Source organism: Rhea pennata, chromosome 8, assembly GCF_028389875.1.
Source record: "Rhea pennata isolate bPtePen1 chromosome 8, bPtePen1.pri, whole genome shotgun sequence".
NCBI classification, from domain to species: Eukaryota; Metazoa; Chordata; class Aves; order Rheiformes; family Rheidae; genus Rhea; species Rhea pennata.
Genome location: NC_084670.1, coordinates 30,835,291 through 30,850,308, shown reverse-complemented (window position 1 = coordinate 30,850,308; position 15,018 = coordinate 30,835,291). Strand labels below are relative to the sequence as shown.

At 44.1% G+C, this 15,018-nt stretch overlaps 1 protein-coding gene and 1 long non-coding RNA gene across 9 annotated transcripts in view; one reads left to right on the top strand and one right to left on the bottom strand.

Moving 5' to 3' along the window:
• Positions 1-15,018, bottom strand: part of ABL2 (ABL proto-oncogene 2, non-receptor tyrosine kinase) — a 49,371-nt gene that overhangs the window by 5,129 nt on the left and 29,224 nt on the right. For 4 of the 7 annotated variants that reach the window (XM_062581808.1, XM_062581811.1, XM_062581805.1 and 1 more), the window contains exons 2-11: positions 12,069-12,239; positions 11,000-11,295; positions 10,067-10,339; positions 9,194-9,278; positions 7,298-7,475; positions 6,416-6,600; positions 5,955-6,107; positions 4,388-4,477; positions 3,044-3,217; positions 149-1,844 (exon numbers count right to left, since the gene is read on the bottom strand). In XM_062581808.1, the coding sequence (XP_062437792.1) occupies positions 149-1,844; positions 3,044-3,217; positions 4,388-4,477; positions 5,955-6,107; positions 6,416-6,600; positions 7,298-7,475; positions 9,194-9,278; positions 10,067-10,339; positions 11,000-11,295; positions 12,069-12,239 (3,301 nt within the window). Of the gene's footprint in view, positions 1-129; positions 1,845-3,043; positions 3,218-4,387; positions 4,478-5,954; positions 6,108-6,415; positions 6,601-7,297; positions 7,476-9,193; positions 9,279-10,066; positions 10,340-10,999; positions 11,296-12,068; positions 12,240-15,018 lie in introns of all 7 variants that reach the window. The other 3 variants (XM_062581807.1, XM_062581806.1, XM_062581810.1) reach the window with 1 other exon arrangement.
• LOC134143626 (uncharacterized) lies at positions 4,834-14,056 on the top strand. 2 transcript variants are annotated; one of them, XR_009959146.1, is made up of 3 exons: positions 4,834-4,970; positions 10,980-11,131; positions 13,897-14,056. It is a non-coding gene; the product is annotated as an uncharacterized LOC134143626 (long non-coding RNA). The 2 variants fall into 2 exon arrangements; XR_009959145.1 differs by lacking the exon at positions 4,834-4,970 and adding an exon at positions 7,835-7,924.

Below are 15,018 nucleotides of genomic sequence, written 5' to 3'. Positions count from 1 at the left end.
GAGATGAACCTGTAAACGTGAGGAGAACTCAGTGATGTGAGGTACTTCACATACTCAAGTATCAATCTTTCCTTTTGAAAGCATCAGTACAGAAAAAAGTCCCCCCCCACCCATGTACGTTTCTCTTACCCAGATCGACAGTAGCTACCTTTGCACCACATCGCTGATTTCTTGGACACATGACAATAAGTTATTAAGGACAGGGTTTGCCCCAGGGACGCTAGCAGCTGTTGATGACACCTGCAGTTCCTGCAGGCTGAGTTCCAGTTTGCTCACAGCTTCGCGGAAGGCAAATTTGTTGCGTGTATGCGGGATGCAGTCCACGTAGCCTGAGCAGTAATCCAACAGCTGGTGCCCTGTGTCCACCAGCTGGCTGTTTGGTGTTGGCTCGGTGATGGCACTCGAAAGAAGATCTGCACACTCCAGCAGTGCTTCCTTGCTGATTTTATCTGCTGAGATTTTCTCGGCTGCCTGTTTGGTCTTTCTCAGCGCCACTTTTGCGCCAGCTGTGCCATTGGCCATTTTCACCGGGGAGGTGGAAGACGATGACAGAGGCACTTGAGGTGGAGGCAGCACGGGCCTCCCAGATTTTCCACCAACAGGTGCTGCTGCTGCTGCCGCCGCCTTCTTACTCCCTTCACTCGATTCCAGTCCGTGCTGCACTCCTGCCATGATGCCCAGATCTTCTGCTGCATCTGAGCAGGCAGCTGGCTGCTGTAGGAGCCTCATCACTGGTGGTGGAGGTGGAGCACACTTTGGTTTTACCCGTCTGGGCCGGTCCCTGTCGCCAGAAGAAGTGACCTGATGCTCAGATAAGAGCTTAAATTTATTACCCTGAGAGTCTGTGCCAATAAGCTGCACGTCTGCTGGACTGTGTTTTAGAGTGGGTGAGATTAGGACTGGCACTTTGTGGTTATGAGTGGTTGGAAGTATTGCTGCAGCCTTTACTGGAGATGACCACCCTGGTCTCTCACCATCCTCAAGGGCCCCCTGTCGTGGGCCAGTGTTTTTTTCTTTACTCTTAGGAGCTGCTGCCAGCCCCGGACCCTCCTTTTCTTCCAAACCAGAGGGGGTTCGGAAAGGGAGAGCTGTGGCACCCCTCGGCAAGAGTTTTGCTTTTGGTCTCTCTCTGGTCAAAGCAGGGCCTTCTTCAAACCTTTTGGGAAGCAGGTCATTGGCCCTCCCCATGCTCTCATCTGGCTGAGAGGAGGTGGACACTGTCCGTTCCAGCTGGATTTTTGACCTCTGGGAATTTCTGGGAAGGGTCATTGCCATCCTATCCTGCTCTGGAAGCCCTGAGGACATGGAAGATGTAGAGTTTGACCTTGGAAAAGGCTTTGAAGCTTCTTCACTGCCAGTGGGTTTTCCTGCTCGTAAACCCAGTGTCTTTTTGATCAAGCGTGGTGTAAAGAAACCTGTGATGCCCGACCACCCGCCACTGGTGCTCACGCCCCCACCAGCACTGGTACCACTGCTGTCATCACTGTAGAAGGTCCTTGGCACAAAGCCCCCTCCATAGCACTTTGATGGTGCCAGGCTTGCATCCTGCTGAGCGGGAGCAAAAGAGAACCCGTCTATGTGCTGCAAGGAAGCAACAGATGAAAAGTTACCCGTTAGCTCGTATTTCTTGTGGGGCTGATTCTCCATCTCCCGGAAGGAACTGCTGCGCTTTGGAGGTGTAGGAGCATTCCTCTTCTTCATAAAGGAGCTGAAGAAGCCGCCTTTCCTGTCCCTAGTGAAAGTGGTCTCTTTGGCATCCTCCAGCAGGCTGCTGGGTGACTTGTCCCTCTGCTTGCGAGGCAGCGCAGGAGACCCACTTGTTGGCTGTGTGCTTCTGATAAAACCTAGACAAAATAAACAAATGCAAATCTGAAAAATCATTCTCCGTTTCCACTTTCCTATGCTGCAGGAGGTTTTACGGTCCTGGGATATTTAGCTGCCCAGGGTCTGCAGAGATGGACTGAGAGAGGAAACTAGCATTTTTGGTTTTGTGCTGGTGTGCTTTTGATTTCTTTTTCTCTACTTCTGCATGTAAAACTTGCCTATTACCTAGCATTTAGGAGAGAGTTCAGGAGAAAATGACGTGCTCTTTTTTGTCCAGTTAGTTTCTTACTCTCTTCCTGTAGCTTTGTCCTCCTTCCCTAAATACAGCCATTATAAAAGAAAATCTCCTGCTGTATTTTGTCAGTTTTAGTTTTGAAGCTGTCTTGTTTAAACAACAACAAAACCAAATTTAAAGGAAAAAAATACAATGGCATTTATTGAAAGGACAACCAACAAGCTGCAGTGTCTTCTAGTTGCTAGTAAATGACTGTGCTGCTGCAGTGGCAAACAGCCTGAATGCCTGCAGCTCAAAGCTCTGGCCTGTCACAGGAAGGAGTGCTTGGGCCAGATGTGGGCTTAGTTGTCAACTTAAGTAAGCCTGAAGAATCATCTAGCCCGAGCCCGCAAGCACGTTTGCCACAAAACTGTTTCGTGTTCCAGGATTTTGTTCCTTTGTTCCACAGCCTGACAACAAAACGGAGAAGTCTGCGCAGTGTCTGCCCAGACATGGTCTTAGCTGTCAAGGGTAGTCCTGCATTCTCAGCAATGAAAAGTGACACCTGTACTGTGATCAAGAACTCCCATCGTCCTGTACCATTCTACACCACCAAACAAAAAGGCTCTCCTGCTTCCACATCAGTCATCTCATCCCTCAGCTGCCTCAGTTCCCCGAGAAAGCAAAGCAAATCTTCCCTTTTTCTGACCACTCCACTTCACTACTTCAAGAGTAAACACAGCCAGGGAGATTTCTAGCCCTGCCTCTCCTACTATAGAAACACAGTAAGTACTGCATTTGGGTTACAAATTCAGAAAAGTCACTGTACTTAATTGCATCCTCACTGAAACGTTGAGCCAACAAGCCATCCTGCAAGGATAGTTTGCTGTAGATCTCCAGCTGGGAGACGTTGTTCCATTTTCTTCTATTTCTCTGGCAACTTACACCAGCAGCTAACCTATCACAGAAGACACGGTGTCATTGCCACTGTCCTAATGCCCATACCTGGTGCTGAGCTGGAAGCTGAGTGCTCCACAGTATCTTGTGTTCCTTCAATATTCTCCTTGTTCTCTGCCTGTTTCTTCAGTGTTCTAGTCTTGGAGGGAAGCATGGGTAACCGGGGCAAGTAGGGAACTATGGATGAGGAGGAGGCTGTTCTTCCAAGCTCCTCTGCTACCTCTGTAAGAAAAAAAACAGAGGGAATAGTTGGAAGAGAGACCAGCAGAGGAAGGGAAAAAGAAATCTAGGTCTGCAGACCCAGACTAGGAAGAAGAGGTACATGACGGAGAAAGCAATCTATAAACGCAATTTTTGCTCGAGTTCAGAGGTGTTTATGCTAAGATGCCTCCCCTAATGCTTTCAAATTAACTCATCTATATCTTTGTAAATTCAGCACAAAAAAAGGTGGTTAAGATCTGTACAAGAGAAGGTCTGTGCTGGGATAAGGGCTGCTCACGGGCTAGAGCTCAAGTTCTAGAAAGCAGCTGCCTCTGTTTCTAATCAAGGTGTTGCATACAGATGTCGTTGGGATCCCCCAAAGTTGTGTTCCCTCTGGATCTAAGCTCCTTTGCTTGAGACAAAGCACTGGATCTCCCTATTAGAAGTGAAGACAGCACGCTTCCTTCCCAACACCAATACAGGGTAAGCGATTAAAAACAACAAAAACAGATCTCCTGGCCACCCCCAGGTTGGCATTGCTGGGCACCAACTGAAGTGCATGTTCTAAATCTTCCCTGATAGCATTCAATCACCTGATGTGGTTTTTTTTCTGTAGTAGGGAAATGGATGGATGGTTCTGCCCATTTCCTGTCTAGTTTCACACTTCTCCCAAGTATTTATCTCCTAGTTGACTATGTTTGAGAGCTTAGGTGCACAGTTTTGCTCCTAGAAGTAGTGAAGCAGAAGATCCAGAGATCAAGGCAGACTTTCTAAAATGAAACCTGGTAGAATAATATTTCATCACACAATTTCTAAAGTCAAAAATGGACCATGATATGCATGTATCTTCCTCTCTCTCAGCATCACTCACCTTCATGCTCGAGTCTGGGAAGCAAGAGACAATATTCTTTAAATCTGTTCCTTTGTACCTTGGTGCTCAAATAAATTACTATACTGTTCCCTGCACCAGAATATTTCTAAAATGTATTCAGTATTTGTGCAGCAAATAAGATGACATATTTGCAGATATGGAGTTGAAAAGTTAAGTAAGGGATGAAGCCTTCATCACACGGCTAGCACTTCAAGGCCAGCAGATGAGCCTTAAGAGTCTGTCCATAAGCCTCCAGATAGCATTCTGGAGGTGAAACTGTATTACTAATATTTCAGAAATAAGGCAAAAGGGACACTCACCTTCAGAGATGCTCGAGTCATGGAACATGGTTTCAAAGGCCTGGTGGGTCTCAGCAAAAGAAGGTCTGTCTGGTGGATTCCACTTCCAACCTGCAGCATGAGAAAAGAAAGGTCTCTCTCTGAAGCACAACAGAAGGCAATTTTTTATTCTGTTCAGGAGGCAGAACATACCTAAGCTCTCTGAACCGCAGACTGTGACCGCCTACTACTATGTAGGCTTTAGATTCAGTCAGGTACTAATTCACAGCGGCAATCGCCCTTACATAACCTAACAAATGAGGTCTCGAGAGCAAAGGAACCAATTTTAGAAAGCTCAGTCTCTCCCCTCTCCACAGGTTTTTCTGATCTCCCCAACCCCTTTCCTCTTCCAGGCAAAGGAGAATTCCATGTTTGCTATCCTGGCTGTGGGGACTGAACTCATCTACCAGGTCACAGATAACTGTCTGCAAAAAACTGCAGGCAGCGTTCTGCTCATGTGCTCTGAATACTGAAATTCAGACAGTCTCTTCCAAAAGGAAAAGTGTGTGCACACGCGCCCTGTGGGGAAGGAGGAACAGAGCGCAGCGCTCTACGGCAGAGCTCGGTAAGTTACGGAATGATGATAAAAGGTGGAATTTCTATAGTTAGAAAACTACACTGGGGGAAGGTATCCTGGGAGCGCTGATCTTTTGACGTCAGCGAGTGGTGTGAAAGGTGACTGGCATTCTGCTCATGTTGTGGTGGATTAATATCATATTAATTACCTGCCTCTTAGCTTTTGTCCTGCAGAGATTTTGGAGGAATCTCCTTCCTCACTACTCTGCATCCTTGTTTCCTAACTTAAGTTCCCGCCACCTTTCCCTGAAGAGCTTGGTACTGGGCTGGAAACAAATCACAGAGGGCCTTCTTAAGCCTTGGTTCATGTGTCTTGTATGTTTAGGGCCACACTAGTAACACAGGTTAGCATCACCTCGGTCAGACTGGCAGGGTCTACTCAGAGTTGTCTACTTTCCTCAACAACATGTCATGGTTTGCTTCTTAGGATCCTTTCAGCCTTCTGCTGAATATATTTTTCTGCTCTTCTGAGACTGAAGGATATTGGCAATTCCCGTAATGTTTTTTTGCTCTCTTCTTGTAGCACACTAACTGTGGCTTTAGGTCATTTGCTGCTAGATTTTCAGTTTGTTAAACAGCACAAGGGAGCTTTTCATGGCCACTGATGAGCAGTGTCTTGGAGGATTCATTTCATGCAACCTTCACAACTACAGCTCTCCTGCACAGCTGCTGTGTTTAAGGAGAAATGAGTTTCCTTCTGATTTTGTGTTTCCATAGCAAGAGTTACCGCTCACAAAATTCTAGTACAATTTGCCACAATGTACTATCTAGCTGTACTCATAACAATGATAATTTTGGTGGTGAATTCTCACCCCCTTGAGATTAGACTTGCCTGGCATCAGTAACCAGGTATCTCTCAGGTGGAGACTTCTACACTAGCTAGCCGAATGGCACATAGAAAGCAAAAGACTTAATTACAGATTTCTCCCACCCATCCCAGGCTTTGTCCCCCAGACTGGAAGAAAATACTTACACGCCCTCATCAGTTCATAAACCTTCGGAGGGCACCCCTCAGGTTGTTCCATTCGATAGCCCTTCTCCAGCAGATCATACACCTGAGACAGGTCAATGCCTGGGTATGGTGACATGCCATAGGTGGCAATTTCCCATAACAGCACCCCAAAAGCTGCAAAAGGAGGAAAAAAAAATCCGAGTCATAAGACTGCCCTCATCTTTTGTGTTTGTTAAATTTTGGGCGTATTAAAATTGTGGCCTTCACTGCAGCTTGAGGCAGCATCTCTTTCTCACAGATGTTTCAGGTCAGCCTCGACAGAGACATTACACGCTAAAAATGCTATTGAGTTGTGATGTTATAGCCTGGCATTGGAGCTCCTCCTTATCCATATGTTTCTGCCCAGGACAGAAAGCAACCTACTCTCCAGAATATCAAAGAAAAACAAAATGCAACAGAACAGAACATTAGAGTTTTCTTACCCCACACGTCTGATTTGATTGAAAAGGTGTTATAGGCCAGGCTCTCAGGAGCTGTCCACTTGATTGGGAACTTGGCTCCAGCATGAGCTGTGTAGGTATCTCCAGTCATAAGTCGACTTAAGCCAAAGTCAGCCACCTTCACCACATGATTTTCTCCAACTAAGCAATTCCGGGCTGCCAGGTCCCTGCATAAAGAAAAATGCACAATGTTTTACTGAGGCAAAAGCACTTTTAAATACAGTTTTGTAGTTGAGTAGTCTGTCCCTCTGTCTTAGGAAAAAAGCACTCTCTACATGCAGCAGGTAAAGATAATATGAGCTTTACTCTAAATAGGGTTAGACACTGATTGGAGTTATTCCTAAGAACAGTAAGATTAGGGTTCATTCTTTAAATTCTATTGCGATTCCAGTACAACAGCTGTTACGGTAAAAGGTTTATGTTTCCTAAGAACAGGATGAGACCAGTAGCTCATCATGTACTGGTAACAGCTTTATGGCACCGTTTTATCTGATGGGATTAAAATAGGACATTCTGGTTTTCAATGTTTTGCCCTGAAGGGGGACATCAGGGCTGGGAACACCAACTAACTTTCATAGCTGTCAGGCTGTCATGCACAAGATTATAAGTTTACTATGAAAGTCATGAGAAGAAGATAACGCAAGCCAGTGCCAAAGACCTAAATGGCAGCACATTACAAAGCCATTCAAATCTCCTTTCATCATAAGATGTAATGTCAAAAACAAAACAGCCAATAGATGTCCCAGCATGAAACCCAATTCTGGAAGAAAGCTTCTCAGAGAAAGGAGTTCCTGGGCCACCATGGTGGTGGCCCATCCATCGTTACAACCTGAGACTGTACCAGCGCAATAGGATTTGACCCACCTGTGAATGAAGTTCTTCTTCTCTAAGTATTCCATAGCAGAGGAGATCTGTGTGGCCATGTAAAGAAGCACAACAGCACTCACTTCCTCCCGGTTGCATTCTCGTAAATAGTCTAGCAGGTTCCCATATGGCATATATTCTGTCACAATGTAAAAAGGTGGCTCCAGGGTACATACACCTAGCAGCGAGAAAGAAGGAGCATGTGAGTAAAGCTTCCCTTTCTTCCTTAACTCACCAATCTAACGGTCTAATGTCCATTTGTTGTATTTTGTACCAATTAGTATTTTTGTGAAAAATTGACGATTTTCATCTACAACCAGGATTAGTGCAGCCTAACTTAATATTCAGTACTTCTATCGATCTAGCTGTCCTTCCACTTTATGGATAGAGAGAAACACGTATATAAAATTAGCAGTGCTCTTTACACAAAAAGGAGCCATTCTGTCCTTTGGAGGGTTCAGAATGAAATAGGAGGTATTTTGAGCATGTTATCTGCTTTTTCCCTCCCCTCCCTCTTCCTCAAGCTAAAGAGTGGCCAGCTGGAAGGAGGTACCTGTCAACTGGCAAGATTTCCAGACTGAAATGTCACTACAGAGTAATGTGAAGCACTCCCATGTGTGCTAGCTGGTAAGTGATCAGCACTGTGGGACCTGCTCCTAAGGCAGCATTCTCACACTCACATTCCTCAGATGACTACTTGCTACAGTCATTGCAGTTATGTACAAAGCATGTCCTAGCAGAGGAGGGCAGCAGTAGGATACTCGTGCCAAATCTCTGAGCAACGCATTCTCTGTCCCACTGCAGTGCTGCTGAATGTCTGCTCATTCTGTTAAGCGCACACAGGAGTAAAACAAAATGACACTGTGCATCAGAAGGGCAAAAATGCATCCGAGCAGAAAACTTCATCTCTGCTCCTGGTAGCAGACACAGTTGGGCAGACATATCGTCTGTGTCCATTTCTTAAATGGGTACAGAATAGTAGAGACTATTAAAATCATTCACATTCTTCACATTTCTCCTTTAATCCTACACTTGGCTTGACACTTCTGCTCCTGAAAGCAGCAGAAATCCAGATGCAATTAAACACTAGTAAAGGTATCTGCTTAAGAATCTTTTACATGTAGAATTAACAGCTATTTGGACTATTTAAGAGTGATTTCATATCATATCATCAGATGTATGTCATGCATTTGCCAGAGAGATAAGCAGGGCACAGCCAAGCTGTAAAGCCTACAGATTTCTCCCATCCATGTGCTGTCTAATTGACTTTGATCTCCATTGCCTTGATCTCATGTACTTATTTGGTGATATCTAGTGGTCCCTTCTCACAGCAGCAGCAATCTGGTTGTCTTGTACTTAATTACAGATAGATTTGTTTTATTTAGTGCTGCTTTTTCTAAAGACATCTCTGATTTGCTAAATGGGAAACATGAGGAAAGATAACTGTTGCATTTCCAGTATGTTTTTTTCTTCTCTTTTGAATGCTCTTATGTTTTCAATCTGCTCTATCAATACAATGACTGAAAATTATTTTGAAAGGCTCATTTAACTAAGCAGAAAAGGAATCAAACTCTTAATTGGTAACTGACTCCTGGAACACAGCTAAAACCAAGGGTATAAATTAAAGGAGACTGACATGGTAAACTTGTATATAATGCATAGTCAGGCCTCAACAACAAACTTGTGTATTAAGTAGCTATTTGATGTTTTGTTTAAAATCAGTTTATCTTATCTCCAACACTACATAAAGGAGCAAGTTGTCAAAAGCATCACCCCATAACCTGACCTGATTGAAAAAGAAGTTATACAGATAGAGAGTATCTGCCACTGCTTGTAGGGAGATTTCAATTTGATGGAAAACAAGTAAGAATAGAAAGATCAAGCTACTTCACTAACCTAATAACTGCACTAGGTTTGGGTGTTTGATTTCCTTCATTACAGCAGCTTCTTTCAAGAACTCTTCCACCTCCATGGTATCTTCCTAGACAAACAGGGAGACAAAAGATGACAAAATTTATCTTTATGACCAAGGTCTGTTTAACACCACACATTCTAGCTGAATATAGATGATAGAAGACTCATCTCCATTTTGCTATTTTGGCTCTTACCAGAGCAAAAAGGGAATTTAACAGACCTGAAAAGCTGGCTGGCCAGCCTGCAGCGTGGCCAAGCGACAGATATGTAGTACCCAGAAGGTGTTATGCTTTTTGGTTGGTAGATGCTACAGCTACCAAAGTAGTGTGGGTGGTGAGAGGAAAACTCTCAGGGTCACTGACTTAGTTCTACTATAAGAAGATATAAAATCAAGTTTCAAAGCTCCCTTAGGTAGGAGGTACCTAGAATTGCAGCTGTGATGTTGAAATAAACAAAAGGCTTTGATAAGAAATATAAACGGAGAAGTTGAATTTTTGCAGGAGTAGAGGAAAGCTTGTAGATGATGTTTCCAGCACCTTTGGTTTCTTAGAAACCTCCACATCTCTTCTGAGGGAAAAGAAGTGGACTTGGTAACCATTTCTACAGGTCTGACTTGGATACGCCGCTCCAGCAGGAGGTTGCAGGGCCAAAAAAATCAAAATCCTTTCCAAGCCACATGCGTAGTGGCAAGTTCGATACGCTAACTTTGTTCTACATACTGCTCGCAAGCATGGATTTTATACAGATGAGATATTTGTATCATTAGGTGGCAGAATTGAGAACACATTACAATTCCTTTATGCCTGAGTATGAACGATGGCAGAATGACTGGTACACAACAATCTATAAACTTACCTTTAATGTTTTCACAGCAACCGTGAGATTATATTTCTTCCAGACGCCAACGTACACTTCGCCATACTGCCCTCCCCCAAGTTTATGCTTCATAGTGATATCAGTTCGCTCCATCTCCCACTTGTCGTGGATGGGAGACACCCCATAGACAGTGGGCTTATTGCACTTGGGTGCTGGGTAATGTAAAGTTGTCACCAGTCCGTCTGCTACTGTTGAATGATGATGCACCAGCTCTGCTAGGGTGCTGAAACGGCTTTCTGCTGTCACATATACCTGTGAAAAAAGAACCAAGAATCTACTTAAAAGAAGGCAGCTGGAACCTTTCAGTAACACTGGAAGACAAATACGTGTAATGGCTTAAAAAGATACTATGAGAAATATAATTTAAAGTAGTTGTTGTTCACAGTTTGGGAAAATGAATATTCTATCTATGGGATTTTTACCAGCAGAAGGCAGCTGGAAATGAAAGAGGGCTATCGTTCCAGAGCAGTGCTGCCTCCTGCCTCATGCTTTACAGGACTAGAAACTGGAATTCTTTGTAGCCAAGGGTTAAGTTCAGTCTCTGCACCCCTTGACCCAACATGCTGTTATGAGATTGACCAAGGTTAAAAATGTTGATATAACAAAGCTCTGCTTGTTCCAACTGGACCAGTGGAAACATATCGCTGCATCAAACAGCAACTGCTTTGCTCCCCAGTTACGCTCTCAGCCTGGATAAATACTGTCTGCACTTTCTCCAAAGTGGTGCTCTGTGAGTTAAGAAATACAGCATAAGGAGAGATGTTCCTTTCTTTTATTAATAAGCCAGTAGGCCTGTTTTCCTTCACACACATCCCTCCTCTAACTAGTGCAGTCTGCAGCTTAGGAATCTGCACCACCTCTTAATTAATGTGCTTATCTCCTCTACCCACAGCGTTGTCCGGAGAACCTTACCTTCCCATCTGAGGTGGTGTTGATCCTGTAGTGGTAAACACGTCCTTCGTACCTGAGCGAGATGGATAGCTGCCCTGGGCTGCTCTCGCTTTCACGAACCAGGAAGCTGCCGTTGATGAGGCTGCTCAACAGGTATTCGGCTGCACTGCGTGACACTGGCCCATGATACCACGAATGCTTTTCCAGGCTGTTCACCGGTGTGATGTAGTTGCTTGGTACCCAGCCCTGCCCATTCTTAGAACGTACCTCGCTCCATTCACCATTCTGGTTATAACCCAGGACTCTCAACTTCTCACCTAGGACCAGAAAGCAAAAAAGCAAAATAATCTATTGGGTCTCATTAAGAGAGACACTCACAATGAGCTGAATAAGCCTATGTTTGTAGCTAACAATAAAAATCCACAGCAGCGAAATCACAATTGCATTGCTCTATTTAAAATATTTTAAAAGTAAAGTCTCAGATAGATAACAGAACGATTTAAGATACTGTTCCCTAATTTACTGCAGTTTGGATGATCAATTCAAAAGCTTCCCGTGGTTCAGATTTTTAGACAAGACTTTTTTTTTTTTTTTTTTTTCTTGGAGGGCTAAGGATTGTCTCCATCTTGAAGCCTTAAATAGCATTTGATTTAAAACAGTTGTGCAACAGAGTGTATTCTGATATACACAGTGAATAGAGACAGAAAAATCTCTGGACAGTTCTTAAAATTGTAGATTTTGCTCCACTTGAAAGAGTGATGAGCTCTGTTATCACCAATAATGTAAAGGTTCTTCCCTTCCCCTCCCCAGGGAGGTGATTTGGGGAGCTTAGGATAGGAACAGCAGTAGCTGGCTAGACTGTTGAGCAACATCATGCAAAGCCCTCGCTGTACTAGGAGAACTTCCCAGCAGGTGTCCCTCTAACACAAGTGAGAGAGGGCGTACGCTTGCTCTCAGCAACTTGAAAAGTAATCGGCAGCTACGTTCATTCCTGTTCTTTCCAGCAAAATGACTGGAGAAGGATTCGACTTTCTATTTTGTGTGGCTGCGTTTACAGGCTAATTGCTGCTCCGCGACTCAGAGCCCTTACCTTTGGTGATACTGAGTGTGTTGTCACCGCTTGCTACAAAATCGTAAAGTGCAACAAAGAGATTGGGATCGCTCTCAGTGGCTCCGAGCAGGTTCTCCTTGGAGCTCCATCTGATGGCTTCGGTCAGTGCCTGGGGTTCAACCTCACAACCATAGGGGCGGTGCAGGGCCTCTAAAGAAAGAGCAGATGAGCAAATCACTTTGTGTACAACTGTAAATAAATCAAAATCCAGCATAGAGCACAGCAAAGCTCCTACTGCGCAGTATGCCCTTTATGGAGCAGGAACACCACATCTGGACATTCAGATCAGTGATCAATCCCCACTTTTTAATCCCCCCCCCCCAATTTCTTAGGGAGGCTGTACCTCTGTTTAAAAGTGATTTGAAGAAACAAAGGAAAAAATGTCTATACTGAAGTGTTATGCTTTAAATCTCTATTGTTTGCATGGCTGAAGTAGATAGTTGGATTTGAAGCCAACATTACAGCAGCTAGGACAGACTGAATGTGATCTACAGGGTTGGGTGAGTGGCCGATTTGGTGTTAGTAGGAATGATGGTGATTTGTGATGCATTTCAAGACTGTATAAATAAGAGGTTTAATATTGTCAGGGAGACTAAGATGTTAGGGTGATACTAGGTATTTACTGGCAGCCTTCCTGAAAACCCAGATAATTCTGTTCTGCTGTTTCATATGACAACTGATGCAAACTTCATAGTACAAGGACGTGGGGGAAGGTACTAGGTTTGAGCTTGTTTTATAGACCAAAGGAAAAAAAAACCCCAAAGTTCTTGTGATGATAAAAATAATGTAAATACACCAGGTTTTGGAAAGAACTGTAGTAAAAAGCAAATGTGAATGAACACTTCATGTTAGTGTTATAACTAGAATTTTTTTCTAAGACCATCATGAGCTTTCTCATCCACAAAGAAGCTTTCCAGGAACATGTAGCAGAATAAAATTCAATATTAAGATAAGAGAAAGAGCAATTATGTAACTTCATACATGCGGGCTGCTCAAGCAGAGCAAAAAAAGTGTAAGAATACAAGCGTTTCCTCTGATGGCACAACTAACAAGTTTCTGCCCTGCTGTGCATTTCCAAATCCTCTTCCTGAACTTACAGAACTATACTGTAAACAGACTCAGTTACAATGCACCAAACATACAAAGTCTCCTTTACAAAGTCTGAGGATTTCTTTGATTTTGAATCATTGCTTTGGCACAATTCTGAGGGGCAGAGAAGTCAGGCGCAGGATGTTTTGGAGCAGACCGCCGTGCACATAGCTGCCCGCGTCCCCACCCTCCCACGTGTGCACGCGTGAGCGAGAGCTACCCTACGCGGCACTTCAAAAGAGAGCAGAGTCTAAACGCGACGCAGGACGCGAAAACTGGGAAGTCAGTGAGACACAAAACAGGAAGGGGTCTATGCCAAGCAGCAGGCAAACATACGCCAAATCCGTGTCACGTGACCAAGCTCAAGCCTGGAAAAGCAGAATGCAGGGGGTTTCCCGGAATCTATATTCAATTTTTGGACCTTATTATATGTACACAAGAAAGTAAACGGTTCAGGTTTGTTCGGTTTTGGTTTTAAACATGTAGCTAAGTGTCTTCTGAATGCACTTCTGGTAATAATTCCAAGTTATACTGCTTGCAAAATTTGCTAATCTTGCAATTATTTAATAGCTTAACTCCCTACCAAGGTCCTCCTAGCAAGAACAAAGTGTATAGACATTCAGTGACCAAAATTCCACTTCTGTTATTTAATTGGCTGCAGATGCAATATTAACATACACTTCTTGTTCCTAACTATCAATTGCAATTACTTTTACAGCATCCTAACCCATCAGATGAAGAACATAAGAAACCTGGCACTATCATGGAAAAGAGGAAAATCCCAGGGCCTTCCCAGCCTGCTACATCAGAGCACCGCTGCAAACATAGCAGTAGTTTTGGGGGGCTGAGCGTGCATAAACGTGCCAAGTTATTAAGCATTAGGAGCTGTCTGGGTGGCAGCAGAAAAGAACACCAACTGCTAAATCCAGCTGTATTTATGGAGTTAAAAAGTACATATGAATTAAATAATACATTCTTTGCACTCCTATAGCGCCTTGTGTTAGTGAGAGCGTTTCAGTGCCTTAAGCAAAATCACTCAGCAAGTCTGCTGTACACAAAACGTGACTTTGATCTGCGCTAGCTCCAAGGAGCAAACAGAGAAGCATGCAGAGCTTTCAGGAAATGTCCCGACCTTTCAGCTCCATAATACCTTAATGCTGTTCAAGTAACTTCCAATTAAATATCTGCTGAAATGTCAAAGGCTTTAAACAAAAATACCTGCATTCGTTTTATTTTACAGTCAAAGCGTAGTTTCTTCAGTTTCTTTTTCAAGCGAGAACTGAGCATCGAACTCTTCCTTGAGCTACTGGAGAGCATGGTCAAGCACGCGGCCCCCCACGTACCCGACGGGCAAGCCCGGAGCAGCCTCGCAGCGGGGCAGCACGCGCTTTGGCCGAGGCCACCTGCTGCTCGGCGCTCAGCGGCGCTGCCCACATTAAACCATTTGTGGTGCTGCGCTGAGCTGCCAGCAAGGATTCGAAGCAGATGTGGGACTACTACCACTTCCTTGGGAATGCCCGGGAGGCTGGCACGTGTTCCTAACACCCGCGTTTTATGTACAAAAAGAGCCAAAAGAAGTTAATGGTTGATGAGGACTTTTAATCACTTAGCTACAGTGCATACCTAAAAATGAAATGCTCTAAAGAGCTCACATCTCACTGACTTCCTTCACTCTCATTTTTGGAGTGACTCAGACACTTAGATAACTGCAAGATTTACCCAAAAGCTATTAAACTGGGGATTTACCGGAGTATAAAAGCACATATTATTATGTAATAACCTACACCGTGCAGGATCTAAATGGTCCAACATGTACGAAAGACTAGTTAAATATGACAAC